At 42.9% G+C, this 17,660-nt stretch overlaps 1 protein-coding gene across 4 annotated transcripts in view; it reads right to left on the reverse strand.

Moving 5' to 3' along the window:
* The window catches only part of MYO5B (myosin VB), a 153,461-nt gene that overhangs the window by 21,833 nt on the left and 113,968 nt on the right, over positions 1–17,660 (reverse strand). For 2 of the 4 annotated variants that reach the window (XM_052777815.1, XM_052777812.1), the window contains exons 23-29: positions 14,150–14,234; positions 12,557–12,705; positions 11,599–11,718; positions 10,589–10,726; positions 8,843–8,905; positions 2,449–2,688; positions 1,508–1,605 (exon numbers count right to left, since the gene is read on the reverse strand). In XM_052777815.1, coding sequence (XP_052633775.1) covers positions 1,508–1,605; positions 2,449–2,688; positions 8,843–8,905; positions 10,589–10,726; positions 11,599–11,718; positions 12,557–12,705; positions 14,150–14,234 — 893 coding nt within the window. Of the gene's footprint in view, positions 1–1,507; positions 1,606–2,436; positions 2,689–8,842; positions 8,906–10,588; positions 10,727–11,598; positions 11,719–12,556; positions 12,706–14,149; positions 14,235–17,660 lie in introns of all 4 variants that reach the window. The other 2 variants (XM_052777813.1, XM_052777811.1) reach the window with 1 other exon arrangement.

The raw sequence follows: 17,660 nt of genomic DNA on the forward strand, positions 1-17,660 counted from the left end.
GTGACCCATGGGCGGACCATGGCTTTACCACATCAGTCAGACTGGACCAGTGGAAGAGCATCCAACTCAGAAACTGCCCACAGAATGAGAGGTATCAGAGTAAAGAGAAATGGGAGTGCTTCTTGCAGCACAGGTAGGAGAAAAAGTGGCTCTTGCTTATTAATCCCACTTCAGAATTGCAATCCCACCAGAAAAGCTTTCGATTAAAGTATTTATTGATCAAGATTAGAAAGAGAAAGCAGTTTTATTTCTCATGCTGACACACTTAGGTACAGAGCTGCGTAAGTACAAATGCAAATTTATGCTGGGGGGAGGGAATGTTGATTTATATCCACAAATACAATAATCCAATGCTCCCCAAGCATTTGTTTTCATCTGTTTTATTGCCATTGACTCCAGCCTACAGTTTATAAACCAACCCAATATACGAACAAATGCACAGGGAACCATATAACCGGGAAGCTGGTCATGATTAACGAGCCATTGGATAAATCACTGCTGAAAATCAGGGTGATAGTTTATAGAGCTACTGCTATTGTAGTACAAGAGACAAGCTCCAGCCAAGCTTCATATGAGAGGTAGACGAGAGAGGTAATAGGAAACTGAGCCTGGAGACTGCAGATTTCCCCTCCCAAATCTCAAGAGGCCAAAAAACACCAAGGCCTGATCACATGAACTCCTTAAACTGCAGCTCACCTGTGCAATGGCAAGGAAAGAGATTTATACACTGCGGAAAACTAGCTCATTGCAGCATTTTTCATTATTTCTGTGTTTGATTCAATCCTCCCTGCAAAGTTGTTAAGTCTGGAAACCAGAAAGGCTGAAGAAGGACCGGAGTGTCCCGGCAGGCTGAGTGAAAGTGGACAACACGCTCTCCAGGATGGCCAAATATCGATTACTACTGGGGACCAGTGATACGACCTGGTCAGACGCATGCCCTTGGAAAGCAGCAACTCATACTTTGACTCCCAACTCCTTCGCCAACACCTGAACACAAACTAACCATCCCTACATGTGCAAGCTGGAAAATGCAGTTTAGGGAGTAAAGCTGTGCCTGATAATGGGATTTTACATCCTATACCATTGCCCACACTCCAGGAGAAAGTTGAAAGGAAGTAAGAGAAAATCCACGGAATTCATTAAGTGACCAAAAAACACACCTTGCAGAAGGAAACACACTAAGGCCCATTGATTTACTGACAAAAAGGTGATGTTTAAATCAATCTTATCACCTCTACTGCAGGAAGGGCAGAAATTTCATCAGCAAGTTCACTTCAGGAAAGGAAATATTCAATGGCAACAAATTGAAAAAAGACAAACGCTGGTCCTGATGTTACAAGACATGCATCTTTGACCCCATCTTTATGGCCCATCCTTGACCCAAGGTCCAGAACACAATCCGGAAGATGGTAACTCTCTGAACCATGTTGTTAATTTTGGCGTGGATCTCATTTCTCACACTTTGGTCAGCCCCTCCTGCTGCTGGAAAAATTTGGGCCACACTTACCGGTTCGTCTCGCACATCCCCTGGTAGGCTTCAATCGCGTCCTCCTGATCAATGTGCTTGTCACTGTTCGGCCAGCTGGCATTAGTAGTGATGCTTTCCTAAATACAACATGCAAAACACCGCAGCATGACATCCTGCACATCTCTTCCTGTCTTTCAAAGTTCCTGATACCGAACAACTCCCAACCATCCTTAAGAGAGCTTCCTCGGGGCATCCATCAGACTAAAGAGTTTCTACGAATTCACATGCATGCAAACAGACAGCAGCAGACATTAGGAGATGGAAGGAGGATGCAGTGAACCTGGGAGGGAGATAAGGGCCAGGGGGGCGGTCTGAAATACAAACCATACCAAAACCCCAAGGAATGATAAGGTAGTGAATTAAAAAGCCCAAATAAGAGTTTTCAGAAAATGTACTCTTCCATCAGCACAGGCTCTGAACAAAAACCCCTCAAACGACTGTGATGGGACAGGCTCTCTTCTTGCCTACACACCAGTAGAAACACATTACAGCTGCACCAGCATCAAGTGAGCAGAACCCGGTCCAGAAGCTCTTTCTCCCCATCCCATTTCCTTACAGAATAAGCCAGTTGTCACAAACCATCACCAGGAACATCTCAGACCACCACACCTTGGTGCAGGGCTGGAGAAGTTGTTCCTTGGTGTGAGCTGGCTAGACCTCATCGGGTATGAGGTCAAGCACCTTACAGCAGTACAGACCACCACGGCACATATAGTCCTGGGCTGTCTCAAATGATGTAATGGACTATATCTTATCCATAGGCAGAACCTCCTATAACCCTGCAGAACCTCCTATAACCTCCCCACACCATCCTGCCACCCGGAGCCTACCAAAGCAGAAATGGCATCGCTCACGCGGTCAGTGAATTTACAGCAACAGAACGGGAAAAGGAAAAGAAAATCCATTACCCTCTCAATTACCATGTTTTTCCCTGTCTCTTTTTGCTGGGCTGCCTTCATAATCTGTGTCCTCAGGATGAGCACCTCTTCCTTCCGCACTTCCAACTCCTCGTTGGCCGATTTCAGCTGATTCAGTAAGAGGTTGTAACTGTCCTGAATATCGTTGGATGAGTTGTTCTGGGTTGCTCGGTCTGCGATAGCCTTCCTCAGCTCATTAAGTTCATTTTTCAGCTTCTTGTTCTCCGACTCCAGCTCTTGCCTCTGGAAAATACCAAGCCATTAACCAGTTCAGATAAGCTGTCTTGCAGTGCCTCATCCTTTTCTGAGATGCTTCTAAGGTAACTTGATTACTGATGATCACAGCCAAACGATCAATTCACACAGAATCTGGATTTTGCTGCCAGTCCAGCCACGTGTTGTTCAGAAAAGATTTCTGCTGTAATCAGTAGCCTGTTGCTATTTAATAGCAACACTACAGGGTGACACAGGGGAGAGTTTTTATTTGTTGACACTATTTTTAAACACAAAAGCAAGCCGTTAGAGAAGCCAAACACTTTTGTTTCTTCTCCACCCCTTTTCCTTCTCAATCAAGAAATCACCACAACCCCCACAATGTTTAGCTCATCTTTCATATTCATTAGATAAGCTGGAAGACGCTGATTTACATGACCCTTCATCATGGCAGGCAGCCCATTAGGTGAGCTATGGCTTTGTGAATTCCCACTACGGCTTCTTTTCTTTTTTTTTGCAGCTGGAGGATTTTCTCGCCCTGACATCTCATCAGCTGCTGGCATTTGAAGGCAGGGGCAATACTGTACAAGTTTGACATCAACTGCTTCTCCTGAATAACGATGCATGAGCGCTGCCGTGTTCGCCAAGACAACTGAAGGGCTTGTTTGCTTTTGCATGACAGTAGAAGACAGAAGAATAAAACTCTGGCAGGTTAAGAAAGCCTTTATTTCAGTATTTCACCATGAAGCAGCTTGTAACACCACATTTGGCAGCTCTCTGCCAGCACCCAAAACCCACCTGGAGCATCCCAGCTGGGTCAGGAGCTGCTTTGCTCCTGAGGATGGGGCAGCCCTTGCCAGGACCCCCCAGGGTCCTGCTCACAGCCCAAATCCCAACAGCCCACCTTCTCTTTGCACCAGATTCTCCATCACCAGCTGCTGCGTGGTGGCACCCAGGACTGCTCCCTCCTGTCCGTATGCGCCCAGGCAACACCGAAACCCAACGGGAACATCATCCAGCCATCGCACGGCAAAACCAGAGATGCCTGCAAGCGAGCTGACAAAGTCTGGTGTCTGACTGATTTGGGGTCAGCAATTTCCTAGGGACTAACCCCGATCCCTGTGGATTCTCTGGTGTCTACAATAGCACAAGCTCTTTCCCCCACTGAGATCCAGGTGCTTCCTTCTCCCCGCTACCTTTTGACCCTTTCCACAGCTTTCTTTTACGATCCCTCTTATCTATGGGATATCTGCTTCATTGTCAGCTTTGGCTGATGCAAACTAATGAATCCGAAAATGGCTAGGGGGGGATGGGGGCAATTGATACAATTTATACAGTGTGTAGCTAGCACAGCTGTGTAAACCTCGTTTCCATAGGAAACGGGTGTTGTAATTATAAATGCTTACAAATTATAAATAGCATGCCTTATCACAGCCGAGGTGTGAACAGAATAGCTGATCTGGCATCTGGACAGCCAGCATACTCCTAGCTGAACAAACACCATCACTAATGGAGCATATTCAGGTACTTTATACCATCTCTCATTATTAAAAAAAAAAAAAAGGATAAGAAATGCATTAGATCCAGCAATTCCTCCACATCCATGTTAATCACAGCTCAGCAGAAGGAGTGTATGAGACACTGGCTTTTCTGTATCTGTTTTGTACAACAGGAGTTTGAAAAGCGTGCACGCAGTGGGGAATCAATACCAAACTGGGTTTAACTCTTCTTGCCATGTGGCTGAAGCATTGACTCGCTTTCCACTCTTTTCTGATCATGCTCAGAGACAGGTGAAGGGTAAGAAGAAAGCAATTAACTGCTTTTCTGCAGAAGTGGCTCTTCTGTGATTTTTGTTATTTGATGGATAAGACCCCTGCTTTTCTCCCCTCCGCCCCTTTTTTCCCTCTTTTTTTTTTTTCTCCTTTTCTTTTTCTTTTTTTTTTTCCTCTCCTTTAGAATGGGTCAGCCACACTGCTAACTCCAGGGACTGGTCGTACCAAGCTGTGCTCTGATAAGAAACGAAGCCAGGAAGATCAGGAAATAAAGTTATAACCAACAACCCCACTCCAAGAGCTCAAAACCCTGGACTCCTTTCAGAGTTTACAATTAAATTAATTCCCTAATCCTTCTTGGTGGATTTTGGGCACGAAGCAATGTTAAAATATCTATAGACATGGGTGAGATGCCTATCGTCCCCTGCCCGTACACCCTTTTTGCACCAGCACCAGTGATGGCAGAGCAGAAGCTAAAATAAAATGCTTTGAATGCGCAAAGAGAGATTTCTACTTGCCCTGTCAGAAATGCTCTTTCTTCAGCATAGTCCAATAGCGCTGATTCATTTGACAAGTTATACCGTCAGAAGATCATAAACTTGAACTTGCACTTGTCCCAACATGTACAGAATTATGGAGGTGTGAAAGGGGTACCCAAGCACTAACGGTGATGGAAATAGCCTCACTCTTTAGGAAGGGGCTTATATAGCAGTGCTGGGTGAAGCATGAGCCTGTGTAAATCAGAGGTTAGCGCTGCCATGCCAGGAATTTGCCCTCTTTTCTATTTCTGGTTCTCGATAGGAAAAGAAAATAAAATCCTCTAGAAGCTCATTTTATAATGAGCTGCCAAGGCTAAGGGATGAAACAAACATCCCAGCTATGCGAAGAGCAAGAAATCAAATCATGCATTGTGCTCCTGCTAGGAACACAAAGTCAGGGCAAGGACTCCTTGGTGCTTTCACTCCCACTCCCACTCGCCCAGCCTGAAAAAACAAGCTGGAAAAATACATTTTTCACTGGGGAACTTTTTGTTGTGCAGGCATGGCTCAAGGACATATCTCCTACCAGGGAGATGTTTCACATCCCTCCAGCCCTGCTTCATGGCTAAGCATACAACTGGCTGGGCATATTTTGGGATAGCATCTACTGAAAACTCTATTTATCCATTACAAAGGACGCATAATTTATGCCTGATGTAAATATATCAGTGTTAGCCCAAGTTTCTCACATTTCTTTGCAGCATTACAAAAAGAAACAACCAACCCTTACCCAAATGAGCCTCTCCAAGGAAGGACTGTGCTTCACTCACTTCCCTCCATCAAAATCTGCACCAAGAACAGGCTCCCCACCAAAAGCTAATCCTAAAGGCAAATCCCTGCTGTCGTGGGTGCCATGACAATACAGGACAATTAGACCGAGACACAAAGCTGGATGACAGTAGACACCTATGAAGTAGCAGACCACGTGCTGGTTGCAAAAACCAAGCCTGCACGGCCACCCACTAACACCCACACCTTGTATCATCCTGCTCGAGGCGCTGTGCATGTCAAAAATATCTTGAACGGGACCCAAAAGTGAACAGAAGGCAGTGAAGACTCAGGTCACAAAGCACTGAACAAGACCCAGAAATATCCTTAACCCCCAACAAAACCTGCTCTTCAGCAATAACGACATTTATTACATTTACCCAAACCGATATTTGTATGCATTATTTTAAAATAAATATATTTACATTTGTACTGCTTATTGTATTTATAGATTTATACTTAGATTTATCCAAACCATACCCCGAGTCATTCATGACCTTAACCAAGCATCTCTTCCCCCACCCAGTGCAACACTCCTACACCACAATGAGCTGTTCAGCTGCACCAGTAACAGTCTTCACACGTCACCTAGGTCAAAATTCATATTCATTTCGGGGAAATACACTGGTTTCTGAAAAGACACTGCAGCCACCTTTCTAAAACCTTTCTAAACTGGCTAAGGAGTCTGAGCTTCCAGAAGATAGTGCATCAGTGGTGCATCCAAGCCAACATCCCTTCCTCCTCCGTAAGCTGGTATCTCACGGACCATTCAAGAGCATCCACAGGAAAAGTTTGCTGCGTGTAAGCTTTTAGACACCTCCACCTAGTTCTTCAAGATAAAGACTTTTTAAGCTGGCAAAAAGGAAAAGTAAATCTAGTAACACAAGACTCTTGAAGGAGCCAGAGACTGTATAAATATTTGAGATACAAATTCGCAGGAGAAATAGAGAGAAGAGGAACTTTGTTATAGTCACAGAAGCAGCTGTCATGGGGGAAGGAGGGAAAAGCAGCACTCAAAATCAGCAGTAAGTCACTCTTGCACTGCAGATGGAGACTTTAGGCAAGTGTCCTATATTCAGAAGTGGGGAAAACACCAGTGTGCTGTATTTCTCTCTCTTTTTCAGTGGTTCCTCTCAGGCCAACCCACCTATAGGGAACACAAAATCCCTTCCTTTAGGACTAAGGGTTGCCTCTCAGTATGGCTTTTGAAGCAATTGCTCCTTGGTTTTCACAAGGACCTCAGCTCTTCCTGGAGTGACATTCACCCAACATGCCAGTACCCAAAATATCATGTGCTACAGCTGGTCCGTGCAGGCCTGCACTGCGTTAAAGCAAGCTCTTAGACCTGGTTATTCCTTGTTGCAACCCTCAGCTCATTTTCCTGCAACTCCAGCAAGAACCTCGTGCTGGAGAATCCTTAAAGAGAAACTCTTGTTTTAGTGCAATGCCACTAAAAACTAACCCTGAGATGTGTTTCCTTGCAAGTTAATTTTCCACCTATATTTTAGGCTAAAGGTTAAATAACCCTGCTTTTTTTGTAACACATGCTACCTATTCTTATGAAATTGTGTTAATAGAGAGTTATTAAGGTTTGTTAGATATGTAGGAATACGTATGTTAGGAATGTAGAAAGTAGGAAAATCCAGAATTAATATTTCCATCCTGAACTTCCTGGGTTCAAACTTGAAGAAAACACAATTTTTGAACTCACACAGAAGTCAGAACTGCAGCAGCCATTTAAGAAGGTGGCAGTTCTCATCTGCTGGGTTTTCCCCTTCCAAACTGCAACTTCACTTTGCTTTACAAGGTCAAGAAGCTTAAAACTTCCATAGCCATGTTTAACCAACTGAAAGGTACTTGGGCAATGATCTTAAAGCTCCTGCCACGCTTCTACTCCGATGGGCTGTGCAGAGGTACTAATGAAACTCAGCAGGGTTTCCCTCAATCACAAAGAGCTTGTCTAGCAAGTGCAACAAAAATATCGTGCTTAGAGACTAAAAAACTAGCTGGATGAAGTGCCAGAAAAAGCTACTGCTAGAGGTATGCTCTTATTGAGGGTTGAACATACACGCTTTCTGTCTCTCATTTCTGCTTTTTTGCATCCTTCTGAGATGATGATTACCCTTATGGTTCCCTTCCAACTCAAGATATTCTATGATAGCAAAAAATAGGTATTACTACTGTCAGATGGTTTAGTATGATGTTATCCTGGCTAACATATATTCCTCTGGATTTCTCAGCTGTATTGTGATATTTGTTAAGGTGACAGGGAGAGAAGGAGCATCTGAAATGTAGGTCTGCACTACCAAAAACCAAAGCAAACAAACAAAAAAAACCCCTCCTTACAAAGCCTATCCCAGAAATAGGTTTTCCAAGGATGAGCAGGACATAAGAATTGGCCTAACAGTCAAGACCAGAAGTATTTGGGTACAGTTAAAGCAGGAGGACACAATCCACGATAGGAGCCTAGCAGGTTTTGGTCAATCTGTACATCATAGGGAGAAAATGATGGAGGGAGAACTGTAAGGATTTAGAGCTTGGGGACAAGACTAATTGCAGGGTAGGGCAATAGCTGGGAAGACACAGGGTGACTATGCTCAGCCAGCACTGCCGCTGAGAGGTGGAGGCTATTACTGCAACCCACGCAGCAGATTTATTTGGTTTTGACCCAAGTGGCACCTTGGGAATGCAAGGAAAGCAGACAAGCAGAGTTGGAGCCTGAAACAAGAAACACATTGGGCTTCAGCCATGAGAATTCACACCTACTGCAGAGCAAACTGCTGAGACCTGCAGTGTCACGTCAAAGGAAACCCAGGAAAGTCCCAGAGGGAATATGTGCAGTAGAAAAAACACCCTTCACCATAAGTGGGCTTGTTACTGCTATAGATGACTCAGAAACAGGTAGCCCAGCGCAGAACAGATGTTGCCCCAGAGAGAAACATCTGTGAGCCCACCCCAGGCCCAGGAGCCGATGGGGAGCTACAGCTTTCCAACTGCCATCTCTAATCATCAGAGCCGATTACAGGAGGTTTTGGGTTATTACCACATTTGGGCTGTTGGAGCCATGCAATAGATTACAGCACTAAGTCGGAGCTCCTCACTCACCTTCAGACTGTTGTATGCAAAATCTTCGTGGTCTGAAGTCACTTCAGTCTTCGTTTCAATTACCTGCATGGATTAAAGAGATAAATTAATATTTAAAAGCAGCCAGAGGAACTGGCACATGGCACAGGATGGCTAGGCACACCTCCATCAACAGCCAACCCTGCCAGCCAACTCAACCATAATAATGTTATTAATTGGCATTAGACGCAGTCCCAGCAACACGTAGCAGGGCAGGGACTGCTTCAGGAGGAAATGGTTTAATCTCTTATTAATATCTTGACAACCGTGGCTCACTGCAGCTTTCAAACAATGAGAGTCATTAGGGGAACAATCTTCAACATAGCGGTTGGGAAGCAGGTTTTTAATCTGCCTCTCTAGCAAGGATGAGAGGCTGGGGAAGTTTCCTATTCCATGTATTTCCTGCAAATTGCTAGAGGTGATCAGTAAGAATATCTGGTGAAGCAAATAAATAATTACTGTGGATTATTTTGTTGAGTCTCTTATTGCATTTGTCAACAGACACTGATCTCACAATGGAGACAAATAAACAAAATAATTCCCAAACAAAGCAACAACAGCCCCAGAAATTTCACATATGAAACCAAGAGTGATGGCATTTGCTCAGCATTTTATCCAAGAGCATCTTTGCTGCTTCATGACACCACGCACACAGCACTGGTGTTTCATGGCATGCATCATCTCCCACGCTCTGGCCTCTGAACAAGCCACAAAGCCTCGAGTAAAACACATACAACAGATCTGCTATTAAAAGCCCCCTATGCCAAACATCAGCTCACTTGCAGCTAGAGTGCGCTGTATTTTCAGATTCCAGTTGCAAGTCAGGACCAACTCTTTAAGTTACTACTGGTCTGTCAGTAATCTAGATTTATTTTTATTATTTTTTTTTAATGACTTCCAAGCAAACCACCCAAACTGTAGGAAGATGTTTTCTCACAAGGAAGAAAGAATATATCAAAGGAATATCCCTGCCCTGCAATACAGAGAAAAGGAAGAACCCATTCTTCTAACAGCTATCTTGCTATTTCTGACTTACTATACCATTTTTTAGGCTACATTCTTACATGATCATTACTGGGGAAAAAACCCAAACCACACAGATTATAGCGTGACTGACACGTCTGTGAGGTGCTTATCAGCTCACACCACACACTGCTGGATGGGGGGACACCAGGACTGCAAAGAAGCGCTTGAATAACCCAAATCAACCAAAAGACATGTGGAGATGGGGGGTACCAGGGCCTTTCTCTTCACAGTTCCCGAGCACTGAGATGCCTCTAGGTTTGATCCAGCCGAAAGATGCAGCATCACATCCATCTGCAATCCTCCAAATACTCATGTACCCCTTCCTTGTTCTGACCTTCACTAACAAAACTCGGTCCACACTTCAGATTTCTCAAAAGGAGGAAACTGGATCAATGCAGGCAGAATAAAATGCTCCAAAATTGATTCTACGTTTCATTGCTTTCAAGATACTTAAGATACTGTCCTAAATCTGTTATAACCAGTTTAAAAAAACATATATAAATAAATAAATAAATCAGTTCTCCTGTCCAATTGTCCTTAGCTGCCAAAAAAGTTTCTCTCCATTTCCCAGATGGATTTGCTGTCTCTTAACTTGAACTTGTCACTCTCAAACCTCAATTCCTACATCACGTGTCCTCAGGCAACCAAGGAAAGCCAGTTACCAACACGAAATATTAGTATCAATGAAAAGACATCTCTGACCTGGGATTTCTTGCTCTCTTGCTCCTTTTTCTCCAGCTGGGTTTGCAGCTTCTTCCTCTCCTGCTCAAGCTCCCTCACTCGCTTCTGTAGCTTTAGGAAGAGGGTCATATCCATGGCAGCTTTCTCCATCCCGACCTCCTGGAGAAGAACCGGAGAGCAGAAAAAGGAGAAGACCTCAGTCAGGTTTTATAACCACGCACAGTGCGGTGACAGTACATCAGCACCGACCCCAGCCATAGCCAGTAACAGGAGGATCCCAAGAAAGGCAAGTACCTTCAGAGACCAAACTCCCATTTTAAGCACCTATTTTTAATGTCAATAAGGAGTTGACTCATTTTAATAAATCATTGAATGCTTCACAGCCCAATAGGTAAGTGGGCTGATTGGGGCCACAGCTAAGAACATTAAAAAATGTCCTAATGAATCCCTTCCAGCCAAGTATTTATTAGTTGTTTTTTAATTGGCTTCACCTAGAATATTTTATATTACAGCATTTCCCTTTTCCACGCGATTCTTGATAGCCAGGGAATAATTTATGCTGCTCTTTTCTGCATTAAGAGACTGTTGATTACAGGGGCTGTGCCAGCCAGCAAAGCACCCGTGAAGATGCATTGGAATGAAAATGCTCAGGGCAAGGGGGTAATGAACTTGCAGAGAAGGATTGCTACACAGTCATTGCCATTGGTGCTAGGAATAACTACATGTAACAACGCTGACCACTTTGATGAATTTTCATCAGTCTTTAAGCTGGTATGGCCAAAAGACAACATTTAATTATATTTAGAGCCCTATTTAAGTCTGACCCTACAAACGAGTAAGCATTTGCCACAGCACCGCAGCCCTGCAATCCCTCTCACACAATTAACAAGGTATTTCAGTAGCACGAAATCAGTTTAATCCCTCACACTTTATAGTCCAACCTGCATTCCTTCTGCGTGCTCCCAGACCCACATCAATCATCCCCGCGGAGCAGGGCTCTCCTCCCCTCGAGCCTGCCCGATTTACTGTACCTCCACTTGTTGTATTACATCCTCGGTGTCTCCTATCTCAGAGGTTGATATGGATGGATAATTGGAATCCGACTCCAAACTGCTCTGGTTGGATGGGTTTCTCCTGTGCCCCGGTGCTTGCTGCCAAGGAGCGATGCAGATACATAATACATTCAATGTTTAAGGAAGGATTCTTCATGAAGCATTGTTTCTTAGAGCAAATATATGTCTATATATGAAGGTTACCTTTACAAAAGGGCTGTCACCTTATAGCGGATTCCATTTTCTAGTTCTTATGCCCTACCATAACTTTCATATTAACACAAGGGAATAGTTTAAAATAAAACGTGAAGTGATACAGAAGCTCAGTTTAAAAATTCTGCATGAATTAAAGGCTTTTCATGACACCAGATGCCCGTGAAGTGTGAACATGCAAATCTGAGCTCAAAATTATGCTGTTCACAGCACCCTCCAGGGCTCCCTTTAAACACTCAACCTTCTACCTAATCCAGCATCACTCTAATTATTACCTAATTTTCAACAGTTCTTCTAGCACTTTAGCAAAGCTGAAGCTAAAAACTTTGGCTTTTGAAATTCTGAAGTCATGTTGTTGGGGTTGGGGCGGGGGGGGTGGTGGTGGGTTTTTTTTGTTTTATAACCCAACACCTACACATGAACACCACTGAAACAAAAAGCAAAACAAGAAGCATGAACCAGCTTTTGCTGAGATTCACAGATGTCTCTATGCAGTTAACAGAGAAGCATGAAAGATCAGGCTCTTTTTTAAGGCACACATATGGTTCGGCTTCAGTGTAGAAGTTCAGTCTTAGAAACATAAAGCACAAACTGCACAATAATGTCAGTTCTATTACGTGTTTTGGGGATGAGTGAGCCACGTTATCCAGCCACCATAGAACAGGGATAATTTCAGTTTCGTTACCTTTATAATAGTGGGTAGGGATAATTTCAGTTTCATTACCTTTATAATAGTCATTTCATCCCGCAAGTTGTCATATCTCTGCTCCAGCCTCGAATACTCTTTTACCAGGTTCTGATAACGAGACCTCTCTTCTTCCAGCTCTTTCTTCATCTGGATATTTTCCTCAACTGTGTTTCGTGCAAATTCATCTTTAAAATAAGAAAAAAAAAAAAAAAGAAAAGAAAAAGAAAAAGAAATTGTAATCTTCATCTCCAAAATGAACTTCTTGTAAATATGTGCAGTAACATTGAGTAATTAACAAAATGCTCCCTGCCAAGAACCTTTAAAATACGTATAAGCATTCCCTAATATTTCGAGACTATTATAATCTAGAGCCGTCTCCTTGCCATTTGGAATAACCTGAGCTCTTCTGCTCGGAGAGCACAGTCCTCTGTCGTTTGAGTTAAAGAAAACTCTCCAGCACCTACAAACCATCAGATCTATTATGCTTAACTCAGCTGTGCCAGCTCCAGCTCCCATGAGCCAGCCATAAACCCAAAGAAAAGACCAACACAGTATGGAAATACATTCATATTTAAGAAGTGCCTTTGGTACTCGTTGCATTTAAAGACTTCTCTGCCTGCTTCCCACCAACAGATTTGGCATAGGAGCAAATCAACAGCAGCATCTCTTTCTCTTGCCATCATCAACCATTTACCATGGTAAGATTGTGGGGGTTGAAAGTATTTTATATCCAAAGAAATTTTGTTGTTGTTGTTGTTAAGAACTGCCTTTTGGAAGCAAATCTGGTCCCTCCCCTTTTTGAGAAACCAGGCAAATATAGTCCATGTGTCCTTTTAAATGGGTGAACACCAAACAAACCCCCTCCACTTGCTTTCCCCAAGCTTCGATGCTCCAAAAGCATCCCATAAGAGATTAAGAAATATTTGCAGCAAGTTTCTTTTTAACATGTTATTTCCATTCCTTTATTTTGCATTGGGCTGAGAGCAAGAGGTACTTCATGAGTACCACGCAGCAGTGATAGATACATCCACAGAATGATGCATGATGGTCTTTGTAAATCCTGCAACAAAGTCAAAGCTGAAAAGGATGATAAAAAATAAAAAAGCTCAATACACACATGATAGTTTCTTTGGTGGCTTGGGATTTTCCCAGATTGCTTTCCTCCTTTCGCCATCTAAGTCCCTGCTTTAAAAAACACTCACAGACTCCTGTCACATTAGAGAAATCCTTTGTCACAGCTCAGTATCGTTAACTGTGCTCTTCCTTGGATCCTTTATTCATCAATCTTGGGGTGCTGTTATTCTCTACCCTCCACTCCTGGCAGCCTCGCTGCCTCCCACATCACCTGCAGTAAATGCTGCAATGTAATTGAATTAAAAAGCCCTTTTAGGTACTTTATTCCATATTTCACCAACTAAACCAGCCTCTGTCTTGCCATCCACCAGCAGGACAGCATGAACAGAACTACCTGCACAACAAAATAATGACAAAAACCGCCACAAAAGGGTTGCGGGAAGATTAGCACCTTTCAAGGTAGGAAAAGCACACAGGAAAAACAAGTTACAGGCGAAAACAGCTAAATTCCTTGTTTAAAGGAAGCATTATGACGCTATAAGCATTTTTTCTTACCTTCAGATTGACACAGGATCCTGCTGTTAAGCTCTTCTTTTTCCTGCTTCAGGAGAGCATTTTCTTCTTCCAAGTCGGATATGCGCTATGAAACAAGGCAAAGAATTACTGCTTGCTGCAGGTCAGAGCCTCTGCAGAGGGATTACATTTCACCTGGCTGGAGACAGGGAGCTTTGTTCAGGCTTTCTTTGCTGTTTAAAAGATCTATCCCCTTGTGCTTTGCCAGTTATCCTTTGTACATCAGGAGTTGAAGCATAGGAGAATGGCACTGCAACAACAGAGACTAACTTTTATTTTCCTGAGTGCATTTCTCCCTTAAATTAATGTTTTCAGCAGAATCTTACAAAATACTGAGCAGCTGGACTTGGTAACCATGATCTGCAGGAGTGAAACTCCTACAAGTGATCAGGTCATCAAATCAGAGGTTTATCTCCACATCTCGATGGGCTTCATTGCTATCTTCAAGACTTAGCACTGACTTCTGTTGGGGAAAAAAAATCTCCCTGTTTCAAGCAATGTGGCACTTAGGTAAAGATGGACACAGTGAATGTGAGCAATAATACTAAATAGTTCAGGCTTTTTTAACTTCATGTGTCTTACTTTATGTAGTAAGATTATAATCACTTTAATGCTTCACACTACTGCAGAACCTCTAGTACAGTGAGGCATGGCATGTACCAGGGCCTTTCCTAATACAACAGGAGCATATATAGCAAAAATTAATGAAAACTAACTAAATCCTACAAAATAGTTTGTTTTGTTTTTTTTTTTTTAACGACCTCTTTCTTAAAAATAAAGGGAAGCAAGGCCACTTGTCACAACAAGAAGGCTGGACTGACGCTGGCAGCAACCTATCCTGTAATTTTGTTCGTCCTCAGGAATTTTGATGCATTCAACAGTTATCTCAAAACACAAAACCATCACATTATCAAGTGAAATATGCTGCTACGGTTAAGCAGGATGATTCCGCTGCTGTCAGGTAGGAGAACAAACTGACACATCATCCCAGCGTAATGTCATTCCCTGTGCCTGCTTCATCGCATCCTCCAGCCATGGCTTCAAAGACAGCTACACACAGCAGAAGAATCTCAAGATGCCAAAGATAAACAACACTGTACACACCATAATAAAAGTTTTCAGTGCCCAAGAACAATAATTTTGCTGTCACCACTAAGTAAAATTTATAGGCAGCCCAGCTGGCACGCATTCCTAGCACAGACTTCAGTCTTCTACACAAGCATGCTCAAATCAAGGTATTTTATCAAATACTGCATATGCCAGATACATACTAATGGTGAGGATAAAAGCACAACGAATATTTTACTGTAAGCCATGACTGAAGCAGTCATATCCCACGCACAGAAACTACAAGACCCCACCACCCCTCACTCTCCAATCCATTCATTTCCTCCAGCTGTCTGCATGAGACTATAATCTCCTGCATCTCTATATATAGCAGGAAAGCTGGAGTGTGGAGATACAACTAGAAGTGAAGAAAACACAATTTAAGGTATGCAGAGCTACTGGTGTTCTAAATGCTCTGAACCAAGCCATGATTTTAATACGCTGTACCAAAACCAACTACATTCCTTCATTCATACATCACTTCAAATAAATATAGCAGACACGCAGCCATTAGATCAGCACTAGCGTCTTTAAGTTAAGAAGAATTCTTAAAAAATTGGCAAAGAGCTACAAGAGTGATAGAAGGGAAGGAAAACCTGCGCTGCAATGGGAGAGCGAGAGGCTCGACTCGTTTATCCCCTCAGGGAAAAGATTAAAGGCAATGGGATTATTTTACTAGTGCTCTTTAATAGGTGCTGATAAAGAACTCTTCTGCCCAGAGGACAAAGTTATGACAGTTGGAAAGCAAAACTAGACAAAAATTTGGAGTACTTCCAACTGTGCTGGGGGGATATTTTAGAACTGAAACACTTGGTAGAATCCGCAACAATTATTGCCAGGTTTAAAAATTTCTAATCCAGATTGGGTATAGGTATCTTTAAGATGTGATCTTAAGCGATTGAACTTTTTTATCACATTCGTGTTTCCACATGAAACAGAAACAAGCTGGAATTCAAAATTTGGGTTTAACAGAGACCCAATGAGAACGAAAACAGTCCATTAAACACAGGTAGAGGCAAGTGGAGCAGGTTACACAACGGCCAAGTAGCACAAAATCCATATCTGGTACCTTTTGTACCCCTTGCTCATCTTTCTATAGGAAACAGATCTTTGAAGGTGCTTCAAATGCAACGGCACCTGCCTGGAAGGATTTCTATGGAAGATGTTGAGCAGTGAGCACTCGTGATGGTTCAGCCCTTTTTTGAAGTGTTACACTGGAAGCACCTGTGCATAAGATCTGGCTCCGGTCCTCCCCTATCTTGTGAGGAAACCATGATGGCATTTAGGATTTTGTTAATAAAATTCCTGGCCAGGCTTTGAATCATCCTAACTCACCCAGTGAGAAGATTTGGTGGTACCAAAAGCCCTAGGAAGAGCTCTTTGTACCCACCCAGATGTGATGTCTTAAACTTTATCACAAAATGGAATTAAGAAGAGCTATTCTAAAATTAAGGAGTCAAAGAGAAAAGCTATAAGGAAGAGACTAAAGGACTTTTTTCAGTAACAAAATCATAACTAATATGGATTTGCAAAAGCTGCCGCCCCAGCTCAAGTCAATAAAATTAAGGCTGTCATCTCAGTGTCACTCAGAAATGTCTGATGACTTTGGGTATCATCTCCAGAGCGAATGCGTCCCACCACAACCATGGCCATGGTGTAATCTCGATATTGAAGGTGAAAAGCGTTTCTCAGCTGAATTCAGTTTCACAACACTCCCCACGCTTTTGGTAGCTATTAGAACTACTCAAAAGTCTCTATCTGAATTTTTCTCAGAAAGCGTTTTGGCTAAACAAATGTTTCCAGGGAGGAAACAGGTCTTCTCCGTCTTCCCACTGAGAAGGAACCGAAGGGTGCAATTGAAAGCCAATGTCAGAAATAGGAGCCTGCACTGCTCAGTAGAAATGCTATGTTTTATAATTAAACCATTTATTGTCATGGTAAAGTACATAGTATTTGCTCTGCTGTAGGCACTTCTACAACAAGGGAAAGCTTTTGCTTTGTTTTCATGCTTTTTGAAAGCATTTCTTTGGTCATTAAATCAACCTTTCTTCTGAGTGCTTGAAGGGGATTTGCAATCAAGAACAAAAAGAAGCAGTTTTTCCCCAGCTGCATCACCTTCAAAATAGAGCATCCTTTCAGGCTCTAAAAGCCTGTGCTGCAGCCAACTAATGAACTGAGCCTTGTGCCAAAAAGGATCTTCATATCTGGTGCTGGAGAAAAGAAAATCACTGATTCCACACGTCCCTGTGTGGGTGCAATACGTGTGCAAAGAGCTGAGTAACTGCTTTTCTGGCAGCTCTTGGTCCAGCCAAGAGACAACACGTGTACAGGCTGAACGCCCTTTTGAGAAGCCCACCCGAAAAGGCATTTCAGCTGCGCTAGTTGT

The sequence above is a fragment of the Harpia harpyja genome, chromosome Z (assembly GCF_026419915.1).
Source record: "Harpia harpyja isolate bHarHar1 chromosome Z, bHarHar1 primary haplotype, whole genome shotgun sequence".
In the NCBI taxonomy this organism is placed as follows: domain Eukaryota; kingdom Metazoa; phylum Chordata; class Aves; order Accipitriformes; family Accipitridae; genus Harpia; species Harpia harpyja.